This window comes from Cuculus canorus, chromosome 8 (genome assembly GCF_017976375.1).
Source record: "Cuculus canorus isolate bCucCan1 chromosome 8, bCucCan1.pri, whole genome shotgun sequence".
In the NCBI taxonomy this organism is placed as follows: Eukaryota; Metazoa; Chordata; class Aves; order Cuculiformes; family Cuculidae; genus Cuculus; species Cuculus canorus.
The window spans coordinates 21,846,814-21,865,634 of NC_071408.1; the positions used below are offsets into that span (position 1 = coordinate 21,846,814).

The following is an 18,821-nucleotide window of genomic DNA, read 5'->3' on the forward strand; positions in this document are numbered from 1 at the left end:
GGCCAGGAGAAGGGGAGCTGCTCTAGGTCAGGAAAGCCCAACTAACCACCCGCGCTTAGGAGCATTTTGGTATCGTCACAAGCGGCGGTGGTAGGGGCTGAGGGCTCCTTTCTGCTCCTGAGCAGCCAGGGTGGGTGCGGGGATGTTGCCAGCCCAGGCCAGAGGCAATAAAGTGCTTGGAGTGATGCAGCAAAACAGGCTGGAGTTGCATGTCGAAATAAATCATCCATGGAAGCAAAGCAGAGAGGAGGAGGTTTTCTGCTCTCGCACCTCCCTGCTTCTAACAAAGCCTCGGAAACCCCAGGCAGGCAGCAGGAGCTGGGGCAGGATATGGCCATCCAGTGGCCCCGGCAGCCCTGGAGCAGGGCTGGCCCTGGTCAGGCACTCAGATGCTCCTGCTCTCCTGGGAGCAGGTTTCCCATCCCTTCCCAGCTCCTGTGGCTTCACCCTGTGGCAGGCAATGCACAGAGCTGCCAGGAGTGATAAAATGGCTGTCCCCCAAATTTATGGAGTTTATCTGTGAATAACTCTTGGAGGTGAAGCAGCTATTGAGCTTGGAAGGAAAAGGAGGGCTTTATTTCAGGATAAACTGCCCCAGGAATGAGGCAGGACAGGAAGGAGCCCAGCCCTAGCCCTGGGGACCGACAGTGACATGCCTTGTGCCCCCCAGCCCCTCGAGCTAGTAGGGATGGAGCATCACTGGGGCGAGCTCCCTGCTTGCAGGCACTGGAGAAAGCCAAAGGTTTGTTTCCCATCTGTACCATGTTTATTAGGAGCTAAGTCATGAAGAGGCTTTGGCACATCTCTGTCACTCCTGCCGAGCATGTTTAGCACAGTGGAGATCACTGCTTTTTCCAGTTGCACGTGCATGCCCGGGATTTCCACGCTGGCTGGGCGTTGCTCCCCATGCTCTGTTCCCACAGTGATCTTATCTTTCACTCCGCCCAAAAAAAAAGGTTGTATCGATGGGCTATGGAGCAGCATCCCGATTTCTGGGGAAGCGCAGCTGAGGCTGAGCAGGCTTGAGCCTCCCCCTCGTCCCCCCTCCCTGTTCTGCTGCAGTAACATCCATCCTAAGTTTCTGAGCCTCTTCTAATTTTGGAGGCCGTTAGCAAAGCAGGCGCTGTTGCAGCCAAATGAGACTGCCAATGTTTCCTTTAAAAGCTGCTTTCACTCCGAAGGACTCTTCTAGATGGTTTGCTTTTAATAGCAGGCTGCAGGGTGCAACGCCCAGCTCGTGGCTGGGCATTGGCTGGGTGGCATTGGGTGCAGGATTGGAGCTCTACACAGAGCTGCACGCATCCATCGTGGGCCACATCCATGCACCATGTGCACCTCCGCCTTCCCAGTTCAGACCAGCAAAGCTCCCACCGCGTTGCAGAGCCGATCCCCCTGCAGCCCACCCTTCCCTTCCCTCCCCTGCTCTTGGGAAAATCTTTAAGGCAGAGGGGGCCAGGTTCAGTCCCTAATTGTGCTAATAGCTCAGGGGAGAAGAAAAGGCCAGAGGAGCCTATGGAGAAATGGAAGCCAGCAAGGTCAGCGCACTGGTAGGTGTGAGCGCTTTGAAAAATCCAATTGCTGCTTCAGTATAACCAGATTCGGGAAAATGAAGCTGAAGTGTGAAAAATGAAAGCGAAAAGATAGGAACCAACCCACGGCTATTTATTCTAAAAATACTGACCTAAATACTTAAGCGCACATATAAAAGTAGTTGTCTTTGCTGATTTCCTTTATGAGGATCTCCTGGTTTGGTTATTATTTTGCTCAGAAACCAGAAGATGAGGCTTTTCGGAGACAGTAAGACCATGTCCTAGCCTGGCACTCCCAAGGAGTTTGCTGTATGCCCAAAACTTATCCAAAAACTCAGCTTTGAAGTTCATTCATTAGGCTAACGAGGCCCTTGCGCTTAGCAGCCCAGACCTCCGCTGATCAAAACAGGAGATGCTTCGGCTGGGTCTCATGCGATGGCGCCTGTGTTTGTTGCCAGGCATGACAACGGTGGTGGCTGGGGGCACGCTGTGGGCAGAGCAAAGCCCTGCAGGCTGCACCCTGGGCACGAGCAGTGCTTGCAGCAGGACAAGAGAGGCAGAGGGAGGCACTGGGGCAGCAGTCCCTGCACAAAGCTTCCCTTGGCTTGTGGCATGGGTAGACCTGGGCTGCAGTTACCATCGAAGCCATTGCACATGTCCGGGCTATTCACATCTGGGCTGTCCACATCGCGGCTGTTGTTCCCCCCGGCCTGTTGTTCCCCCCTTGGCTGTTGTTGCAGGCAGTGCAAGCCCCTGCCTCCTCCCCGCTCACCTGGCAGCAGCCAGGGCAGGGGTGCGAGGAGGCTGCCGACAGCCTGAGCACTGAGCCTAGCTTAGTGGTCCCAAGGGGCCAGCACAGAGGGGACACTGCAGAGGAGCATTGCTGTACCGCAGACAGCCCCTTAATTAGATACTTCGGAGTTTCCCACATCCCTGGAGGTGTCTGGGCCAAGTACTGGCCTGGATGGCAAGGAAACCCCAGGTGCAGCGCTCCATGCCTACAGACCCCGCACAGTCACGGCCAGATGCAGCACCGTGACCCTGCTCTGCAGGTCCTTCCTCAGGAAGATTATAGAGGAGCATTATGTGTGGAGGCAAAACGGATGGAGCAGCGGGCAGGAGTGCTGGGTCAGCAAGTCGCGCAGGCTAGACACAAGCGATGAGCGCTCAGAGGGAGAAGGAAGAGACCACGCTTAAAACAGTAAAGGTGAAAGCAGGCAGGGGGAAGTGGCTCCTTGCATGAAGGTCAGAGGGGCAGAACTGGTCACGGCATTTCCATATGACAAAGTGAAGGTGCAAGCCAGGAAAACATGGGCTCGATTAAAAGGCTTTTTTTTTTTTGAGTTAGGAAAAGGCATGCTTAGTGCATCGAGAGAGTGGGGAAGGTTCTGTGGTCCATGGCCTGGGGGCAAGCCCCACGCATGCAGCATCCTGCAGCTGACAGGATGGATGAATGTCGGCCAGGTCCCCTTGCTGCCTGTGGGAAGTGAGGTGGCTGTGCATGGCCACGCATCTAAGCAGAGCCAAGGCAAGGCCTCCAAGCAGAAAGAGCTGGTTTTGGAGCATGCTGCAGAGGGAAGTGTCCCAGAGGGCTCTGGCTTTGATGGCAGCCTACTGCCTTGGGCAGCCTCTCCTCCTGCTCCTGAGGTCCTCCTTTCTCCCAAAAAGCTCCCGGGTGGACGAAACCCTTGCAGGCAGTGGAGCCAGTTGGACCACAGCTTTCTGCTTAAAATAAATACCTATATTGCCACTGTGCTGGCAACAGATTTACAGCTCCATTCATGCACCCAATACTCATCCACCCTGCTGTGGAAGCACCTGTGGGGCCAGTGACAGCTGGGGGGAGGTCTGCTCCAAAACCTAAGGTCACCCTGCGGCCAGCTCTGTGAAGCATCCCAGGAAGGCAGAGACAAAGAGATGTTCCTGCCTGTTGCAGGGCACTGACAGGAGTGGCTGGCTTGGGGCTTTGCCTGCGGTGCCTATCGGGCAGGGACAGATGGAAGAGGTGACAGATAAGAGACTCAGCGCAGAGAAGAAATGGGAGTGATAGGACACAAAGGCGCTGCCCCAACAGAGCAAGGAGGCCTGAGACCAGACCCAGCAAAGCTGGATTCAGATCTCTTAATGCTGGCCAAGCACCAGCTCTCCACCTAAACCCCCCCTCCCCGAGGGCAGGGAGGGAAAGAACCCACCGACATTGAACTGCAGATACCTACTTAGTGCAGTGGAGTTCCTGCCTGGCTCCCAAGGCAGCTGACAACAGCAAGGGAGCAACCTTTTGTTTGAGGACTGCTGACACTTCTCAGAGGCCATCTCTGCAGGACGATGGATAGGAAACCCCAAGACAGGCCCCATGCAGTTGACTACAGGGGCTGCAGGCTCACACAGCTCTGCTGGTAGCCCCCAGGAAGGTCTCAGCTGTACCACTGCCTAGGAGACTCATGGGCAGCACTTAAATGTGACTCTCTGCAGCTTCCTCGTCCCATGCCAATGCCCTGCTTGGCTCCACGTAGCTGCCACCAGAGCCCAGCTGCAGAGAATGAGCAAGATCAGACCCAGTGCAGCATGGCAATGCCACTGTCACCAGTAGAAGCCAGGCTGGGGGTTATCCTCGTGCCACTGTCCAGGGCAAGACTGCAGTTCCTGCATGCTGGTTTGCTTGGGGAGGGGATATTTAACTGCAAAACATCTCTTGCCAAAAGATATGGCCTAGCAACAAGGCAGATGAAGACCAGGAGAACCTGACCTGCCCAGAATGGCTGGCACTGGCAGGAGGTGGGCAAAGGTGACACTCCATCAGGGCTGTGGGGTGACAGGTGCCTGACATTTGTGTGCCTTTGCATAGCTTGCCCCATTCTTCAGGAGACCAACCACACACCAGGATGCAAGTTTGGGCTCGCAAGTTGTCTGTGCTCCTCAAGACGGGGAAGTCCTGCTCCGGGGCTGTTATCTTTGGTGCTTTCTCCCTTCAAGTCTACCTCTGTTTGCCTCCTCTGCAATGACGGGAACTCGCAGAGTTAAAATCCCAGGAGAGCCAGCTCTGGGAATGCAGAGCCACATCCCAGCCTTCCTGGCAGCTGGGGAAAGCCCGGGAGCTGTGTCCCACATGGGTGCTCCTGCTCTGCACTTCACAGTGCCTGCCTGCAGCAGAGGTTAATGCAGGTATTGCGAGTAAGGAATCCGAGCCACCACGCAGGGAACTACTGGGGAATAGCTGCTGCTCTTTACATTCACAGCCCATCTATTTTGCAATAACTTCACCGTGATGTTCCCACGTAGACAAGCCTAAGCTAGCATAGATAATGAAATGGGTTAAAGGAGACAGGCAGAGAGAGAGGAGAGGAGCCAGCAACTGGTAGTAAATCGGGGAGAGAACAGCATTACTTTAAATTCAAGGACTTGGTGGCAGGGCAAGTTTGGTTTATGCGGAGAGGCATGGGGCTTAGAGGGTGAGACACAGTTTGAGAAGACAGAACTGTCCCCTTAGCAGAGCCACCAACCCACATGTGTCCCCATCTCCCCCCTGTCCAGCTCCTCCCTGTCCCCCCATGCCTGCCTCATGGGTGTTACTGGGAAATAAGCTCAGCCAAAGGCACCCATCCCAGGTGGTAAAGGGTGGTTGAGGGATCCCAAAGGAGCTGACAGCCTGGCAGGGCAGGCAGCAGGCTCTGCTCCATGGGCCGAAGGTCCTACCAGACCCTGTCATCTTGTGGTCAGGGCCCAGGGGACCCACCTGCTGTAACTCCCCCACCTTTGGCATGGGTTTCGAGACAGTCCAAACAAGCTAATTAAATCCTGCTCTGCTTAATCAGACATTGAACACCAGTCAGAAGAAATTAATCTCGTGTTTTATTAGATGCTGTTTGAAGTCGCTTTTGGCACCTCATCCTTGGTTCTCATCTCCTTCTGGGGAAGGAAGAAGGATATCTGTGGGGAAGAGCGAGGGTGCAGCAGATGGCAGCAGGGATGATTCAGGGGCTCAAGGAAGAAGCTGCAATTCCAGTGGCATCCCTGGGGGAATGAGACACCTCTCCCTGCATCCCACAGCCCACCTCCTCCCCGTGGTTGAGAGTCTGTGAGCCAGGCAGGCATCCCAAAAATACGTGTTCCTCTGCATTGCATGCTAATGGCTCCGTGCGATAGGTCCCACCGCAATTAAAGCACACAGAGTGTTAATATGCAATGTCGAGAGGCCACTATTCCCACAGCTACTCCCTCCCAAACCTGTCCTTCCTGCTGTGCATCCCTGCCCACGGGGATCCCACAGGAGCCCCAGCAGAGTCACTGGCAGTGCCCGGTGCATTTATGCCTTCCTCCTGCTGTGCCTGGGGGATGCTGCATTTCTTCCCCCCCGGAACCCCACATGGGGCAGCTCTTTCTCCTGCCTTCAGGCTCAGCAGAGTAGGGTCTGTCCAGTACCCACCAGGCGCGTGTTGAGCAACATAAACCCAGTAAAGAAGGCACCCCAGCAGCTGGGAGCAGTCCACAGTCGGGTGGTTAAAACAACCAAATGGACTCTTGGTTTGGGGTCTTTAACGAATTCTGATTCCATAACTGCTGCAACCCAAGAAAATCTCCCAATAAAGAGAAAGCCTGGCCTAGTAAGGTAGCACACAGGTCACCCTCTGAGTCTTGGGAGCACTTGGTAGCCATGGTACATCCTCCTGCACCTCAGCTAGACAGAGCTGCTGGCTTTGGGTGTGGGGATGTCTTTCTTTTCCTAAATTTCTTGTCATAACTTGCGTTAGAACTTTGCAGAGCCATTTAATTGTGTTCTGTGGTGGTGATGATATGAAATTAGTCTCCCTTCTGATCTTTAGCTAAGTTGGTCCAAAGCACCAGCTTATAATTTGCTCTAATCATCAGGCCATGGAATATGCGAATGCAGGGCTGGTACCTAGTGAATTCACACGGGTTGGGAGTTTCCGCCCTTGCTATGCCAGCATTTGGCGACTGGCGAGTCGGGCTCTGCTGCCCTGGGATGGCAGTATTCGTACTTTCTCTTGGTGCCGCTTATGGGAAGCTTTCCATCAACTGCTCTTCTCCATCTCCCCTAGCAACAGCCAAGAACCAGAGCTGGTCTGGGGGAGAGGAGGGAGAGCAGAGGCAGCTTCCTAACCCCCAGGCAGCTTTCTGCTCTGAACATGCTGGACATGTCCTCCCCTCCTGGCTGGAGACCTGCAGTCAGACCGCTGAAGGCACCTACAGAAGCAGAGATCCTGGCTCCCATCATATTTCCCTGGACTTGCTTTGTGTCCCAAACAACCCCAGCGGTCAAAGAAAAGAGGTGGCTGCGTTCTGCCTACTCACCTATCCCAGAAAATAAAGGAATTAAAAGAAAACAAGCTCCTGATGGACAGGAGAATCTTTTGGGCACGGAGAAGCCTTTTTGCTGCTGAAGGCACGGTGACGATCATGCCGGTGGCATTAATACTTTCCACCTCCATACAGAAAGTGCAGAATATGAGGGTATTATTTTTAACCAAGGATATTTAGTGAGTGCCTCACGTGCTGCCGGTGGGTCAAATTTATCCCATAGCCTCAGTCCCAGGGGAAGCTCCCAGTTATTTTTGAGCACATCAGAGCAGCAGAGGAGCAGAGGGATGCAAAGGCTTGGGAGACATAAAGTCTGGGATTTGTCTAGCCTGGCCCTCGGGTCTCTGCCACAGAGGCATGCATGGAGCAGAGCCCCTAACGCTGGTCTCATCATCTCCACCGTCACCCCAGCCTCCACCCTGCAAAGCAAAACTTGTGGAAACCACCAGCTTGTGCTCCTTCTTCTGAGAATCTCAGATGCCTTCAAGTGTCGATCTTTTTCGACCTACCGCATTGCGAGGAGATAATTCTTTTTTCTTTCCCCCCTCGTTTGTTTTAAACCTTGCTTTAAAGCGAGTTTGGCCCTGCTCAGGCAGGTCCCGGTGGCCATGAACATTCCCACGGGTGCTGCAGCAGTGTCTGCCACCCGAGAGGCTCCTGCGGCCCAAGGCTCCGTGCCCCGAGGCTCCCTGCCCTCGCTGGGCACACACAGCCCTGCTCAAACTCCTCCAGCATTTGCAGGATAAAGCTCAACGCGTCCAACTCCCAATTTTAACGACCAGTAACAAACCGCACACCCCCCACCCAGCGCACACCCTCCATCGCTGCTGGTTTTTTGTTCAGCGACTCATTTCGGAGGTAGAGGCGAGGCCGGGGCAGGGGGAAAACAGCTCTTTGAAGCCTTTATTTTCGTGCTGCTCCAACATCTGCTCCCGTGGAAGCTCCCACCGGCAGCGGGGACGGCCGCTCTGTTCGGGGGACCCCCACGGGAAGCTCTGTCCGTGGGGCGAGGGCTGGGGGGCTGCTCGAGCTTCCGGCGGGGAGCGAAAGGGCTCCCTACCCTTCTGTGCGGGACCGGGACCCCCCGCTCCGCACTCACCCCCGCGGGGGCACCTTTATCCCACTTTGTTTTTAAGGCAAACGAGGCAAACCCCGCAGCGCGCCGTCCCCGCCGTCCCCGCCCGCCTCGCCTAGCCTCGCCTAGCCTAGCCTAGCCTCGCCCCGGGACCGGAGGCGCCGGAGTCGGCGTCGGGGGGAGCCCCGGGGCTGCTCCGGCCCCGCCTCCCCGCGGGTCCCGCCCGGCGCCGCGGCCGGAGGCAGCGCCCGCCCGGCCGCACCGACACCCCCCCCCGCGGCGGGCGGTTTCAAGGCCCCCCTCCCGAGGTCTCCGTGGCGCCGACCAATCGGCGGGCGCTGCGCTCCGCGGCCCCGGCGCCTTAAAGGGCCCTTGCGCGGTGCCGCGCCGGGGGGGCGCTAGGACCGCGCGGCGCCGCTCCCGCCGCCTCCGGAGGGGGGCGTGTCGCTTCACGGCGCCGCCCGTGCTCGGCGCGGATTGGCCGGTCCGGGCACTCGTCGGCGGGGGGGGGGGCGGCGCGCGGCGCGGCCACGTTCGGGTGCGCGGCCAGCGGCGCGGCGAGCGGCGGGGCGATGGGGGCGCGGCGGCGGCCGGCGCTCTGACAGCCCCCGGCGCTCCCTCCGCGGCGGGCACAGCGGCTCCCGGCGGCGGCGGCGGCGGCGGCGGAGGAGGAGGAGGAGGAGGAGGACGGTGGTGGTCAGCGGCCGCCCCCCTTCCCCCCCGACCCCTCGGTGGGGACCATGTTCGCCAAAGGGAAGGGCTCGGCGGTGCCCTCGGACGGGCAGGCGCGGGAGAAGTAAGCGGGGATGGAGCGGGAGGGAGCGGGGCGGCGGAGCGGCTTTGTGCGGGGCGGGGATGGGGGGGGGACGCCTCTCTCCTCCGCCCCCCGCGCCGCCGACCCGCCGCTCGGTATTGCAGGCTGGCGCTCTACGTCTACGAGTACCTGCTGCACGTCGGAGCCCAGAAGTCGGCGCAGACCTTCCTGTCCGAGGTGAGCCCCGCGCCCTTTGTGCGACGCCGCCGCACGCCCTCCTTCTCCTCCTCCTCCATCTTGCGCGGGGCGGCGGCGCCGGGGGGCACCGCGCGGGGGGGCCCGCGCCCACCCGTGACCGCCCCCCCCTCCGCCGGCACCGCCGCCCGCCCCCCCCCCCATCTCCCGCCTCCCTCTCGCCCGCAGATCCGGTGGGAGAAGAACATCACGCTGGGAGAGCCCCCCGGCTTCCTGCACTCCTGGTGGTGGTAAGTGCTGGAGCGGGAGGGGGACGGCACCGCGGTGCCCCCCGTTGCGGGTGGGAGAGCCCTAGGTTTCCCCCGTCGCGGGTGGGGGCAGCCGCATGATACCCCCATCTCGGGTGGGAGAGTCCCGGGTCTTCCCCGCGGTGGGTGGCGGGTGGCCGCGAGATGCCCCTGTCACGGGTGGGAGAGCCCCGATGCCGCCCATGGTGAGTGGGGGCAGCCCTGCCGTGCGCTCTGTCACGGGTGGGAGAGCCCTGGGTCACTCCGTGGTGGATGTGGTGTCGCCTGTCATAGGCAGAGACGGTTTGTGGTCCTCCCACTGTGGATGGGAGAGCTCTACGTCCCCCCTGTCGTGGATGGGGGGCAGCCCTACCGTGCCCCATGTCGAGGGTGGGAGAATCACGAGTCCCCTCCGTGGCAGGTGGGAGGCAACCGCACAATGCCCCCATCGCAGGTGGGAGAACCCCGGTGCCACCCCTGGTGGGTGGGGGTGACCCCACTGCGCCTTGTGTTGGGGTGGCAGAGTCCTGGGTCACTCCGTGGTGGATGTGGCATCCCTTGCTATGGGCAGAGGCAGCTCGTGGTCCTCCCATTGTGGGTGGGAGAACCCTGGGTTCCCCTGTCGTGGATGGGGGGCAGCCCCGCCGTGCCCCATGTTGTAGGTGGGAGAACCTTAATGCCACCCGTGGCGGGTGGGAGGCAGCCCCACAGTGTCCCCATTGTGTGTGGGAGAACTGCGAGAGAACCCCAGTGACACCTGTGGTGGGTGGGGGCAGCCCCACCGTGCCCCCCATTGCAGGTGGGAGAGCCCTGGGTCACTCTGTGGTGGATGTGGTGTCCCCTGTCATGGGCAGGGCCAGTTTGTGGTCCTCCTGTTGTGGGTGGGAGAACTCTGTATCCCCCCATTGTGGATCGGGGGCAGCCCTGCGATGCCCCGCTATCACGGGGGGGAACCCCGTGTTGGCCTTGTGGTGTGTGGGGGGCACCCCGAGGCCACCTGTGGCGGATGGGAGAAGCCCGCGGTGCCTCTGCAGTCAGGCAGCCCATGGTGTCCCCCATCACTGGTTTTAGAATCCCTCGGTGCCCCCTGTTGCGGGTGTGGGAGCCCCACGGGTTGCACTGCCAGAGTGCGGTCCCTGCGGGGTAAAGCCCCAGTGATGGCGTGAGTCAGCAGCAGTTTGCAGAGCCCCAAAGCCACGCCGGCTCCTGCTCTCTGTAGGGTGTCGTGGTGTGGTCTCCCCATGCTCTGGCAACCTTTGGCAGCAGCAGAGCTGGAAAGCCACCAGGCAGGGCCAGAGAGGTCAAGTTCTGGCAGGGCCATTGAGGTGCTCTGGGGAAGGCAAGGTGAGGTTGCAGTGCTGCTATGGGGGCTGGAGAAGTCCCCAAAGTGCTGTGGTTGTTACCCCTTAAAGGCTACTCTTCCCTTTTAAAACACCCAACGTTGCCCATCCTAGGGGCAGCACCAGGTCAGGCACTTCCAGATGTCTGATTGGTGTCAAGCTCGGGTGCACAGCCGGATCCCCTCCCCAGCCATGGGCCCAGTGGGGTGGGAAGCTGCTCACCCTCAATGACCCCCATCTTGGTGCGTGAGCCTGATGAGTAACTGCCTTCTCTCTCGACTTTCTCCACCATGCAGTGTGTTTTGGGACCTTTACTGCGCAGCTCCCGAAAGGCGAGACACTTGTGAACATTCGAGTGAAGCGAAAGCCTTTCATGACTATGTGAGTAACAAGTTTCTAATCCTCACGGTAATTACAGCGTTGGGGAGCTCCAGCTTCTCTGGCGCACCGAAAGCCAACGTAACCCACTGGCAAAAGCACTGGGGTTTTTTTAACCAACAATGTTCTGATTTGATTGAACTGTATTTCATAATGTTGCAATTATGTAAATTACTTCAGATACTTATCTTAAGCACTTAAAGGCATTCAGGCTACTGGTAGAATTAAACAGTTTTGCATAGCAATGGACAACAAAGCTTTGCTAGAGGATCGATGGTGAGAGATTTCATGCTGAGGACACCTTGCTGGGTGGGTAGGGGTTGGATTGTGGTGGACAGTAAGAGGGGATATTCCTCAGAATGCTGTTGAATGCCCCTATGAATATTTCCCTGCCTTTGGCAAGGCTGGTGTCTTCCGTTGGTTGATGGTGTGCACCTTGTCTGTTGGTATTTTGGGTTGTTCTTGGCAGAGATGCTAGCGTGACCTAGGAATGCTTCTTCTGGGGTGGGATGCTGGGAGTGAGGTGCCTCCCAGAAAGACATCTCTTGGTGAGAGCATGCAGCGTGTCGGCTCTGGTGAGCGATGGGTGGGCTCCCATCCTGTGCGTGTTGCCTGCATCCTCTGTGTTGGAAGGAATTTGTATCAAAGGATTAGTCACCTGGCTGCAGGCTTGGACCCCATTCAAGTGAGTTTAAACCCTGTAGCAGGAGCTGGTTTTGTCTGCTCTGAAGAGCCTATGGTATGGAAAACATTTTTCCTCCCTTCCCTAGTTTCTTGTTGCCTCAACATGCCTGGGTTGGGATCCGCAAGGATTTGGCCAGCAAGCAGTGCTGGGCGAGTGTCTCGGGGACCTCCGCGGCGCTTCTGCATGCTGGCGCTGGACGCAGCGGTTGCCCTGGGGCGCAGGCAGTGCCGGGTTGCCAGAGCTCGGCTTGCTGCTGAGCTGCCTCTCTTTTCTGCCCAGGGTGGAACAATGCCCATCCTGCTGGGGCATTGAGGAAACGGGTCTGGGTATTTGCTGGGTGGAGAGTTGTCAGTCTGTCCATCTGTCCCCACAGCCGTCCTCTGTATCACTTGTTTTCACTGAGTTGAATTAAGATGGTGAACTCCTGAACTGAGGGTCAGAGCTGACAACCAGTGACAGTAGTGGCAGTGCTAAGCTCAGTGTGGGCACTTGCTTGCTTCCTGGGCACTTGGGGTCAAATTCTGAAGTTTTTGGAGCCCGGGGGGGGACAGCAGGCTCATCAGGAACAAGGCAAAGGTAGATCTTTGGGCAGCAAAGCCACAGGTGGAAGATGACATTAGCAACCAAGACGTGGTAATGCTGCATTCACAGCAGCCTCCTTAACGTATCTAAGGATTTAGTGTATTTAGAGAAATTAATCTTTTTTTTAGCTTGGTAATAATTCTAACAATAGGCCTGAGTGCATTAGATGATTCGCATAAACTTCTTTAATACACGTTGCTTTAAGCTTACAATAAATAGGCACAATCCTGATTGTTTTTAATTCTCAATGTAATGCAGTTTTGTAACAGCCCCAAGTGCTTTACCTTTTGGGTTTTACCGCGAAGACTCATAAGAAGATTTTCACTCCCCCATGCCTTGGCTTAGTGGCAGTGGTTTGGTTTCCCCAGGCATGTTTTGACTTCAAAACAGAGGGTTGTGCTTCTCCTCCCTAGCGTGGCGAGTGGTGGATGCTCACGGCGCGCTCCCTCTTTGAGGAGTGGTGTTGTCCCAGCACAGCATGTACTTTACAGGGCGAGGGACCTGCCTGGCCAAAACTTAAATATTGACCAAAGAACCAAATGATAACTGGAGGAGTGTGAATAGTGCCTTGTTTCTTGCCAACTTCTGTGCCGGGGCGGGCTGCTGGTGCTAGTGAACATGGCAGACAGCCTCGCCAGTGGGCAATGGAGCTGAAACACAGTTTTTATACCAAGCTCCAAACCCCTCAACCCATCAGTCAGCGCATAGCAGCGAAAAGTGGGTTGAGCCCTGAATGGGGCTAAATCAATGAGTCATGAATCACTTCATATGGTGGTTGTGGTTAAAAATATTCAGATATAAGCCTCGGCCTGGAATGGTAGAACATCGTATTTGCACTTGGCCAGCGATGGGCAACCTCTGAGCAATCAGTTTGATGTTTGCCTGAAATATGTTGTTTATTTACTCAAGGATTATGTATTTACCATGCTGCTCTAAGAATAAAACAGGAGGATGCTCTGGGAGCAGCACAGTGGTGCCAGACCAGCCACAGTGTGGCATGCCACCTTCTCGTAGCTGGCACCAGAGGAGTGCTCACCTGGGAGACAGCTCTTTGGGAGGGGGAGAGGCATGCTTTGTTAGTGGGCTGCTAACTGTGGGATTTGCATGCTGCGTCATTTCCCAGTGTAACCATATCAGGAGCAGCAGGACAAATTGCCTATTTGGCCCACCAGTTTTTAATATTGAGCTCTTTTTAGTGAGGAGGAAAAAAGGTGGAATCCCATCCCTCATTTTTGGGAGGACCCTTGAAAGCTGGAGGCTCTTGCCACGGCTAAGGAATATTACTTCTTGCTTTTCCCCTGTTTTTTTTCCTTGTCACCCCAGACAAAAGGTTGCTGGAACTCAGTAGAAAGGAGCTTGTTGGGATAGGGGTGATGGGATCAGGGATTCACCTGGCACAGGCAGGAGGAACATCGTGCATATTTTTCCTTCTATCTCTATCACAGCTGTTTGCATCTGTTAATGCAACTAGTGAGTTGTGCTGGTTAGAGGGTCATTAATCAGCCTCTCCCACCTGTATCAAAGGAGTTTATCTAAGTTGACCACACTGCAAGCGTCCATCAGTCCCTAAAAGTCAACCTGTAGCCATTGATTTGGTCTCCTCCACCAAGCAAAGCCCTGTGGTGAGTGAGCTGGCATTGTGATGTGCTCCTGCATGCTCCAGAAGCCAGCAAGCTTGCAACAGGATCGCTTGGCATGACAGGGGATTTCAGCCTCCGCGTTATCTGGGAATTGGCCGATGGCTGGTCGCAGTTGAGCATTTCAACGCCGTGAAAGCCAATACAATTTGAGTTAGCGGTGATGACTGCCAGTTTAAATACCGCAGTGAATTTCTGTCAAAGAGCTAATATATAGAAAGGGGAATTGCAGAAAACTTGATCACCAGAACCACTTCAGTCGATTTTGGCCTCAAGCTACAGAAAATGAACTTAAATCTAGTTGACTGTTGCTACATACTTTTTGTGCTATTGCTCTGCCTGCATGGCCAGCTCGGAGCATCAATGTGCAGGAGAGAAAAATCAGAGTAGTCTTTGGCTGCCGGAGACTTTTGTGCCCTTCTCCTCTGCTGGCCCCAGCTTCCTCCTAAGAAGGACCCATACTTGGGAGCTTTGGAAATCCTGTATTCTTTGCAATGCAAGATCTATGGAGTGGTGGCTTCAATTTGCTGTTAATGCAAAGCATTGATTTTTATCTTTTTTAACTTCGGAAAGCCGCTGCAGTTCTTTCTAACTTTGGTCTCGAAGCTCTGCTGCAGCAAGGACAGTTAGTCTGGGAAAAGATAGGCTTGTGTTCTCATCCTGGTTGGGGACAACTAGAGGTCCTCCTCTTTTCCCCGCCATCTGAAATAATTCTCTCTGTATTGATATCTCAATGAGAGGGTTTCTGAAACTCCTGGAGATGGATGGATGTAGCACCCAGGCTTGCTGGCATTAGCATACAAGATTTTGCTCAGTGGGGAGTGAGGTGAAACCCAAGGGGTGTAAGTCTTTTGACCTGTTGGCAGTATGGGCTGCGGGTATCGTCCAAGCACTCGATTGTGAGCACCGAACTTGGCCCTTTTCCCTGCTCTAAGTGCCCTCCCAGCCACTCCTTGGAAGCGAGGTGTGTGAAATGATTCTCTTCTGCTGGTTCTACGTGTTGCGCCCCAGCTGGCTGTGGGACAGGCAGTCAGCCCTGGCTTCACTGCCTCAACATCCCTGGGCTGCAGGGGGACATGTCTTCATTGTCACAGCATCTTCTGCTCTCTGAGGTCTGCGTGGCTGCTTCATAGCTTGGCAGATCAGCAGGTGAGACGACCACATGGGGTGGGATGCTGTGCATGCATGAGGGATTCACTCTTTCACCTGTCCCATACCAGGCTGTTGTCTTGCTCCAGGACCAGCAAAGGTTGTGAGACTCTTGCTCCAAGTGTGCATAGCTGTATTGGGTGGGTGTGGGACCAGCAAGTATGGTTATGGTGGTCCATGAATGCCCCTGCAACGGTGGTAGTAATGGTGGTCCATGAGTGCCTCTGCACATGTCATGGTTGTGGTCCATGAGTACTTCTGTGTGCATCATGGTGGTGTTCGTTCAGTGCCTCTACGTGCGTGGTGGTGGTGGTAGTGTTTGTTGGGCGCTTCTGTGCATGTCATGGTGGTGGTGGAGGTCTGTGAGTGTGCCCTTTGCAGCCAATGTATTATAAACATATTGGATAGGAGACCAGGAGGTTTTGGGGCAGATTTGGTGTAATGCAGGGACACAGGTTGGAAACAGAATTGTGTGATCCCTCCATGCGTGTCAGTGGAGCCCTCGTCTCAGTGCTCAGCCAGTGGCACACACAGCTCCAGCCCATCTCCGTGTGGGACTGCATCCAGCTCTGCTCTGCAGGGACAGGGTTCCCTGGTAGGTAACTGGAGAGAGGAGTTTCCTTCAGGAGTGGCAGGCTGCCAGGAGCAGCTGCAAAACTCCATATCACTTTGCAAAAAAAAAAAAAAAAAAAAAAAAAAAAAAGGAGAAAATAATAATAAAAAAAGGAATAAATATAGAAATTCTGTCTCTGTCTGGAAGTGCACTGGGCTCAACCTTCCCTCCCAGTTTAGGGTACTGGGTACATCCCGCTTGAGAGTCCCTAAATCCCTGCTTTTACTGGAACACTGTGCAAAGCTGTATTAGTTTAATTTTATATTTTAAACAATTTCAGCTGTTGCAACAGGGCAGCCTCTGCTTCCACACTTCCCACTGCCTGGCCAGGGCATTTCAGAGCAGCACCTTTCTGCGGGTGATACTGATGGAGAAGCTGCTGGTGCGATACCGGAGGTCAGAGCCCAGAGCTTATGTCTTAGTCTTTGACTGGGGAGCCTAAATATTTATCCTGTTCTGTCCCTAATGAAAACAAATTGTCAACAGTTGTTCAGTAACTGACTAAATTAAAATCTGTAATTAGTCAATTAGATTAAAGAGTTGGCACAACCTGATTGTATCATGCTGGTTAGGTTATTAAGAGAAAGGGTGTGATTTTTAATTACTGAATGCTAATTTTGACAGTTTCAAATGGAAACAGACGTTCCCCCCACCCCACCCTGAGTGCCTCTACAAAAGTAAGGCAGGGGATGGATTTTATGTCAACAAACAAAGTGAAGATGCAAAGTTTCTCCAGCTCCAATCCAAGAGGGGTTTCTCATGAAAAGCTGGGGGTGGAATGGGAGGAGAGGGTGGATTTCATCAATCCTGGCTGACACCAAGAGGGCAGGTGGGGGTTTGTGCCATGGGCAGGGACCCCCTGCGCCCTTGGGTGCTGGGGCAGGTGTGGGTGCTACCTGGGCAAGTCCCGCTCTGCCATCCCCGTGGCCTCTTGGTGCACGTGGGGCAGCGCGCTGTTGCCTTGCACGAACCGATCTGCAGCAACGAGGCGGATTTGAGTCTTTTTGTATTTTCTGTGGGGCTTTTATATTATTCTTTTTTTAATCCCCTTTGGTGCTTGAGGGGGGTCAGCTACTGGTGGCAGGCGAAGCCTGTGGTGAAGAGAAGGAGAAGGAAGGCCTTGCGTGGCAAGCGCGGCAGCCCGCGCCATCCCATTGTTTGCCCCGGCGGCCACGTGGGCGAGCACGGTGAGGCCGGCGAGGGGACCCGCTGCTGCACAGTGAGATGCGGGGGGAGCGGCTGTCCCCGGCAGATGCTCAGCTCTGGGCGAGCACAAAGCTCACAGCCCTGCCCTCCCCTGCTTTCCGGGGTCCCTTTGGAGGAACAAAGAGGGCGAGGGGCTGTGAGCCGCCGTGCTGGGGCGAGCCGGGGAGGCTGCACCGGGTTGGGGGGCTCCCTGTCCTGCTGGGGCAGGCAGTGGGGAGGTTCATTAGGTCAGGATGCCGTGTATTGGGTACGAGTGAGGCTTTCCTGTTCTGATCATTTCCTTCCTTACCTTGGAAACTTGGATTTTCTCCTACCTTTTGTTCCCTATTTTTCTCTTGTAAAGCCATTCCTGGATCTATTGGAAACAGCTGCTATAGCTGGTCCCGGGGAATGAGTGAGGGGGCTTCATCTCTTTCTCCTCTTTCACGTCCACATCCCCACAGCAGAGGCAGCAGCACCTAAATGGCATCTGGCAGTGCAAAACCTTTACTGGTGGGGGGTTGCTTTAGAGAGGAGCTAGGGCAGCTGCTGCAGTGGCGTTTGGTCCTATTTTTCCATATAAACAGAGGGGATGGCAGAGGGGAGTGGTACAGTCCCCGAAGCAGCTCATGTTTCCCCCCCTCCCATGTATCCCAGCCCGACCGGTGCTGGGAGTCTGCCCTGCCCTGCTCTGCCTGCAGGGACCACAGAGTGGGCTGTGTCCCCATGAGCATCCCTCCAGCCACCTTGCCAACATCCTGCTCGTGGACCTGATTATGAAACTCCCACTGAGCCTTCTGCTCAGCCCTGACCTACAAGCACATCCTCCCTCTTATATCCCAGCACCTTCTCCTTCTGAGTCCCGACCCTCCAGAACCTCAGGGGGAATACACTCCGCAGCCCAGGGCTGGGGTGCTCAGCAGGGCGGAAGCGGTGCTTTCCTCTGGGCTGGCAGGGAGTGAAACCGGCTCTTTGCAAGTAAACAAATACCTTGCCTCTGCCTCACTTTGTTTTTTTTTTTTCTTGGTTGTGTTTTTTTCTTTTTTTTTTTTTTTCCTTTCCCCTCTCTCAAAACTCCTGCTTGTGGCCACAAGTGCCAGGAGCTGAGTTCAAAGCTACAGCTGTGCAGTCAGGGGGATTTCCAAAATACAGGGAGGCTGCTTGTGTGTCCCACACACGGTAGGACCCAGATCCCCCCTCCCCTCTGCCACCTCCCTGCTCCTATCGCATTGGTGACAGGTGTGCCCTGTGCCCAGCCAGGGTGAGAAGGGCATCTGGGGGCTTTGGGTAAGGTTTGGCTGTGGATGGGTGCAGCTCCCCCTGCACTAAGGCCAGTTTTTCTTTTGTCACAGATTTATGCATTTAAATAATGTATTTTTTGGAGAAGAGGAAAAATGCCCATTCTCCTGCTTGAGTTTAACGGTGAGCACGTGGAGGCTCTTAACATTAGAATTAAGCAAAGTATGTATGTGTATCTATGCAACACGCAGAATTAAGATAGATAGATATATGGGTATAGATAGATATAGGTGCATGTGCTTACAAAGCTGGTGCGTGGTTGAGGCGGCGAGGCAGAGCAGTGCTTCACACCCAGTCGTTAAGTGCTCTCACACCTGCTTTAGTCTTCCTCCTCCATCGCCATCGCCACCAGGTCTGGTGGTTTCCCCCTCTGCACTCCCCAGGCCAGGCAAGGGGCTGCCGGGGTCCATCTGTCCATCTGGTGTGTGAGGCAGTGCCGCTGCAGCCTGCTGCCTCAAGATAAAGTCCAAAGGAAGACCTCTAGCTGTGTCTTAAGCTAACATTTTCTTTTTAATTTTTTTTTCCTTAATGTTTCTGCATCAACCCTTGAACATTTGATCTGTCGTCTCTCCTCCTGGGGTGCGGCAGCCTTCTGTAGTGAAAATGAGCTCTTGCCACCCCTCCTGCCTGCCTTAAACAGGATCTGGGGTGGGGTTTTCTCCCTCCTGTTTTCCCTGGATTTGGGCAGGTTTTGTACAGCCTCACAAGGCTGAGCTAGTGCCTGTAATTGGGATTTTTTTTCCTACAAACCAAAGCAGAGGATGCTCTGCTGTGGCTCTACCTTGGTGGTGAGTGTG

At 55.3% G+C, this 18,821-nt stretch overlaps 1 protein-coding gene across 2 annotated transcripts in view; it reads left to right on the forward strand.

The window, feature by feature from the left end:
• The first annotated feature begins 8,514 nt into the window (after positions 1-8,514).
• The window catches only part of SSBP3 (single stranded DNA binding protein 3), a 54,209-nt gene continuing 43,902 nt past the window's right edge, over positions 8,515-18,821 (forward strand). For both annotated transcript variants that reach the window (XM_054072634.1, XM_054072636.1), the window contains exons 1-4: positions 8,515-8,716; positions 8,839-8,911; positions 9,098-9,159; positions 10,793-10,877. In XM_054072634.1, the coding sequence (XP_053928609.1) occupies positions 8,661-8,716; positions 8,839-8,911; positions 9,098-9,159; positions 10,793-10,877 (276 nt within the window). In that variant the 5' untranslated portion in view covers positions 8,515-8,660. The remainder of the gene's footprint in view (positions 8,717-8,838; positions 8,912-9,097; positions 9,160-10,792; positions 10,878-18,821) is intronic.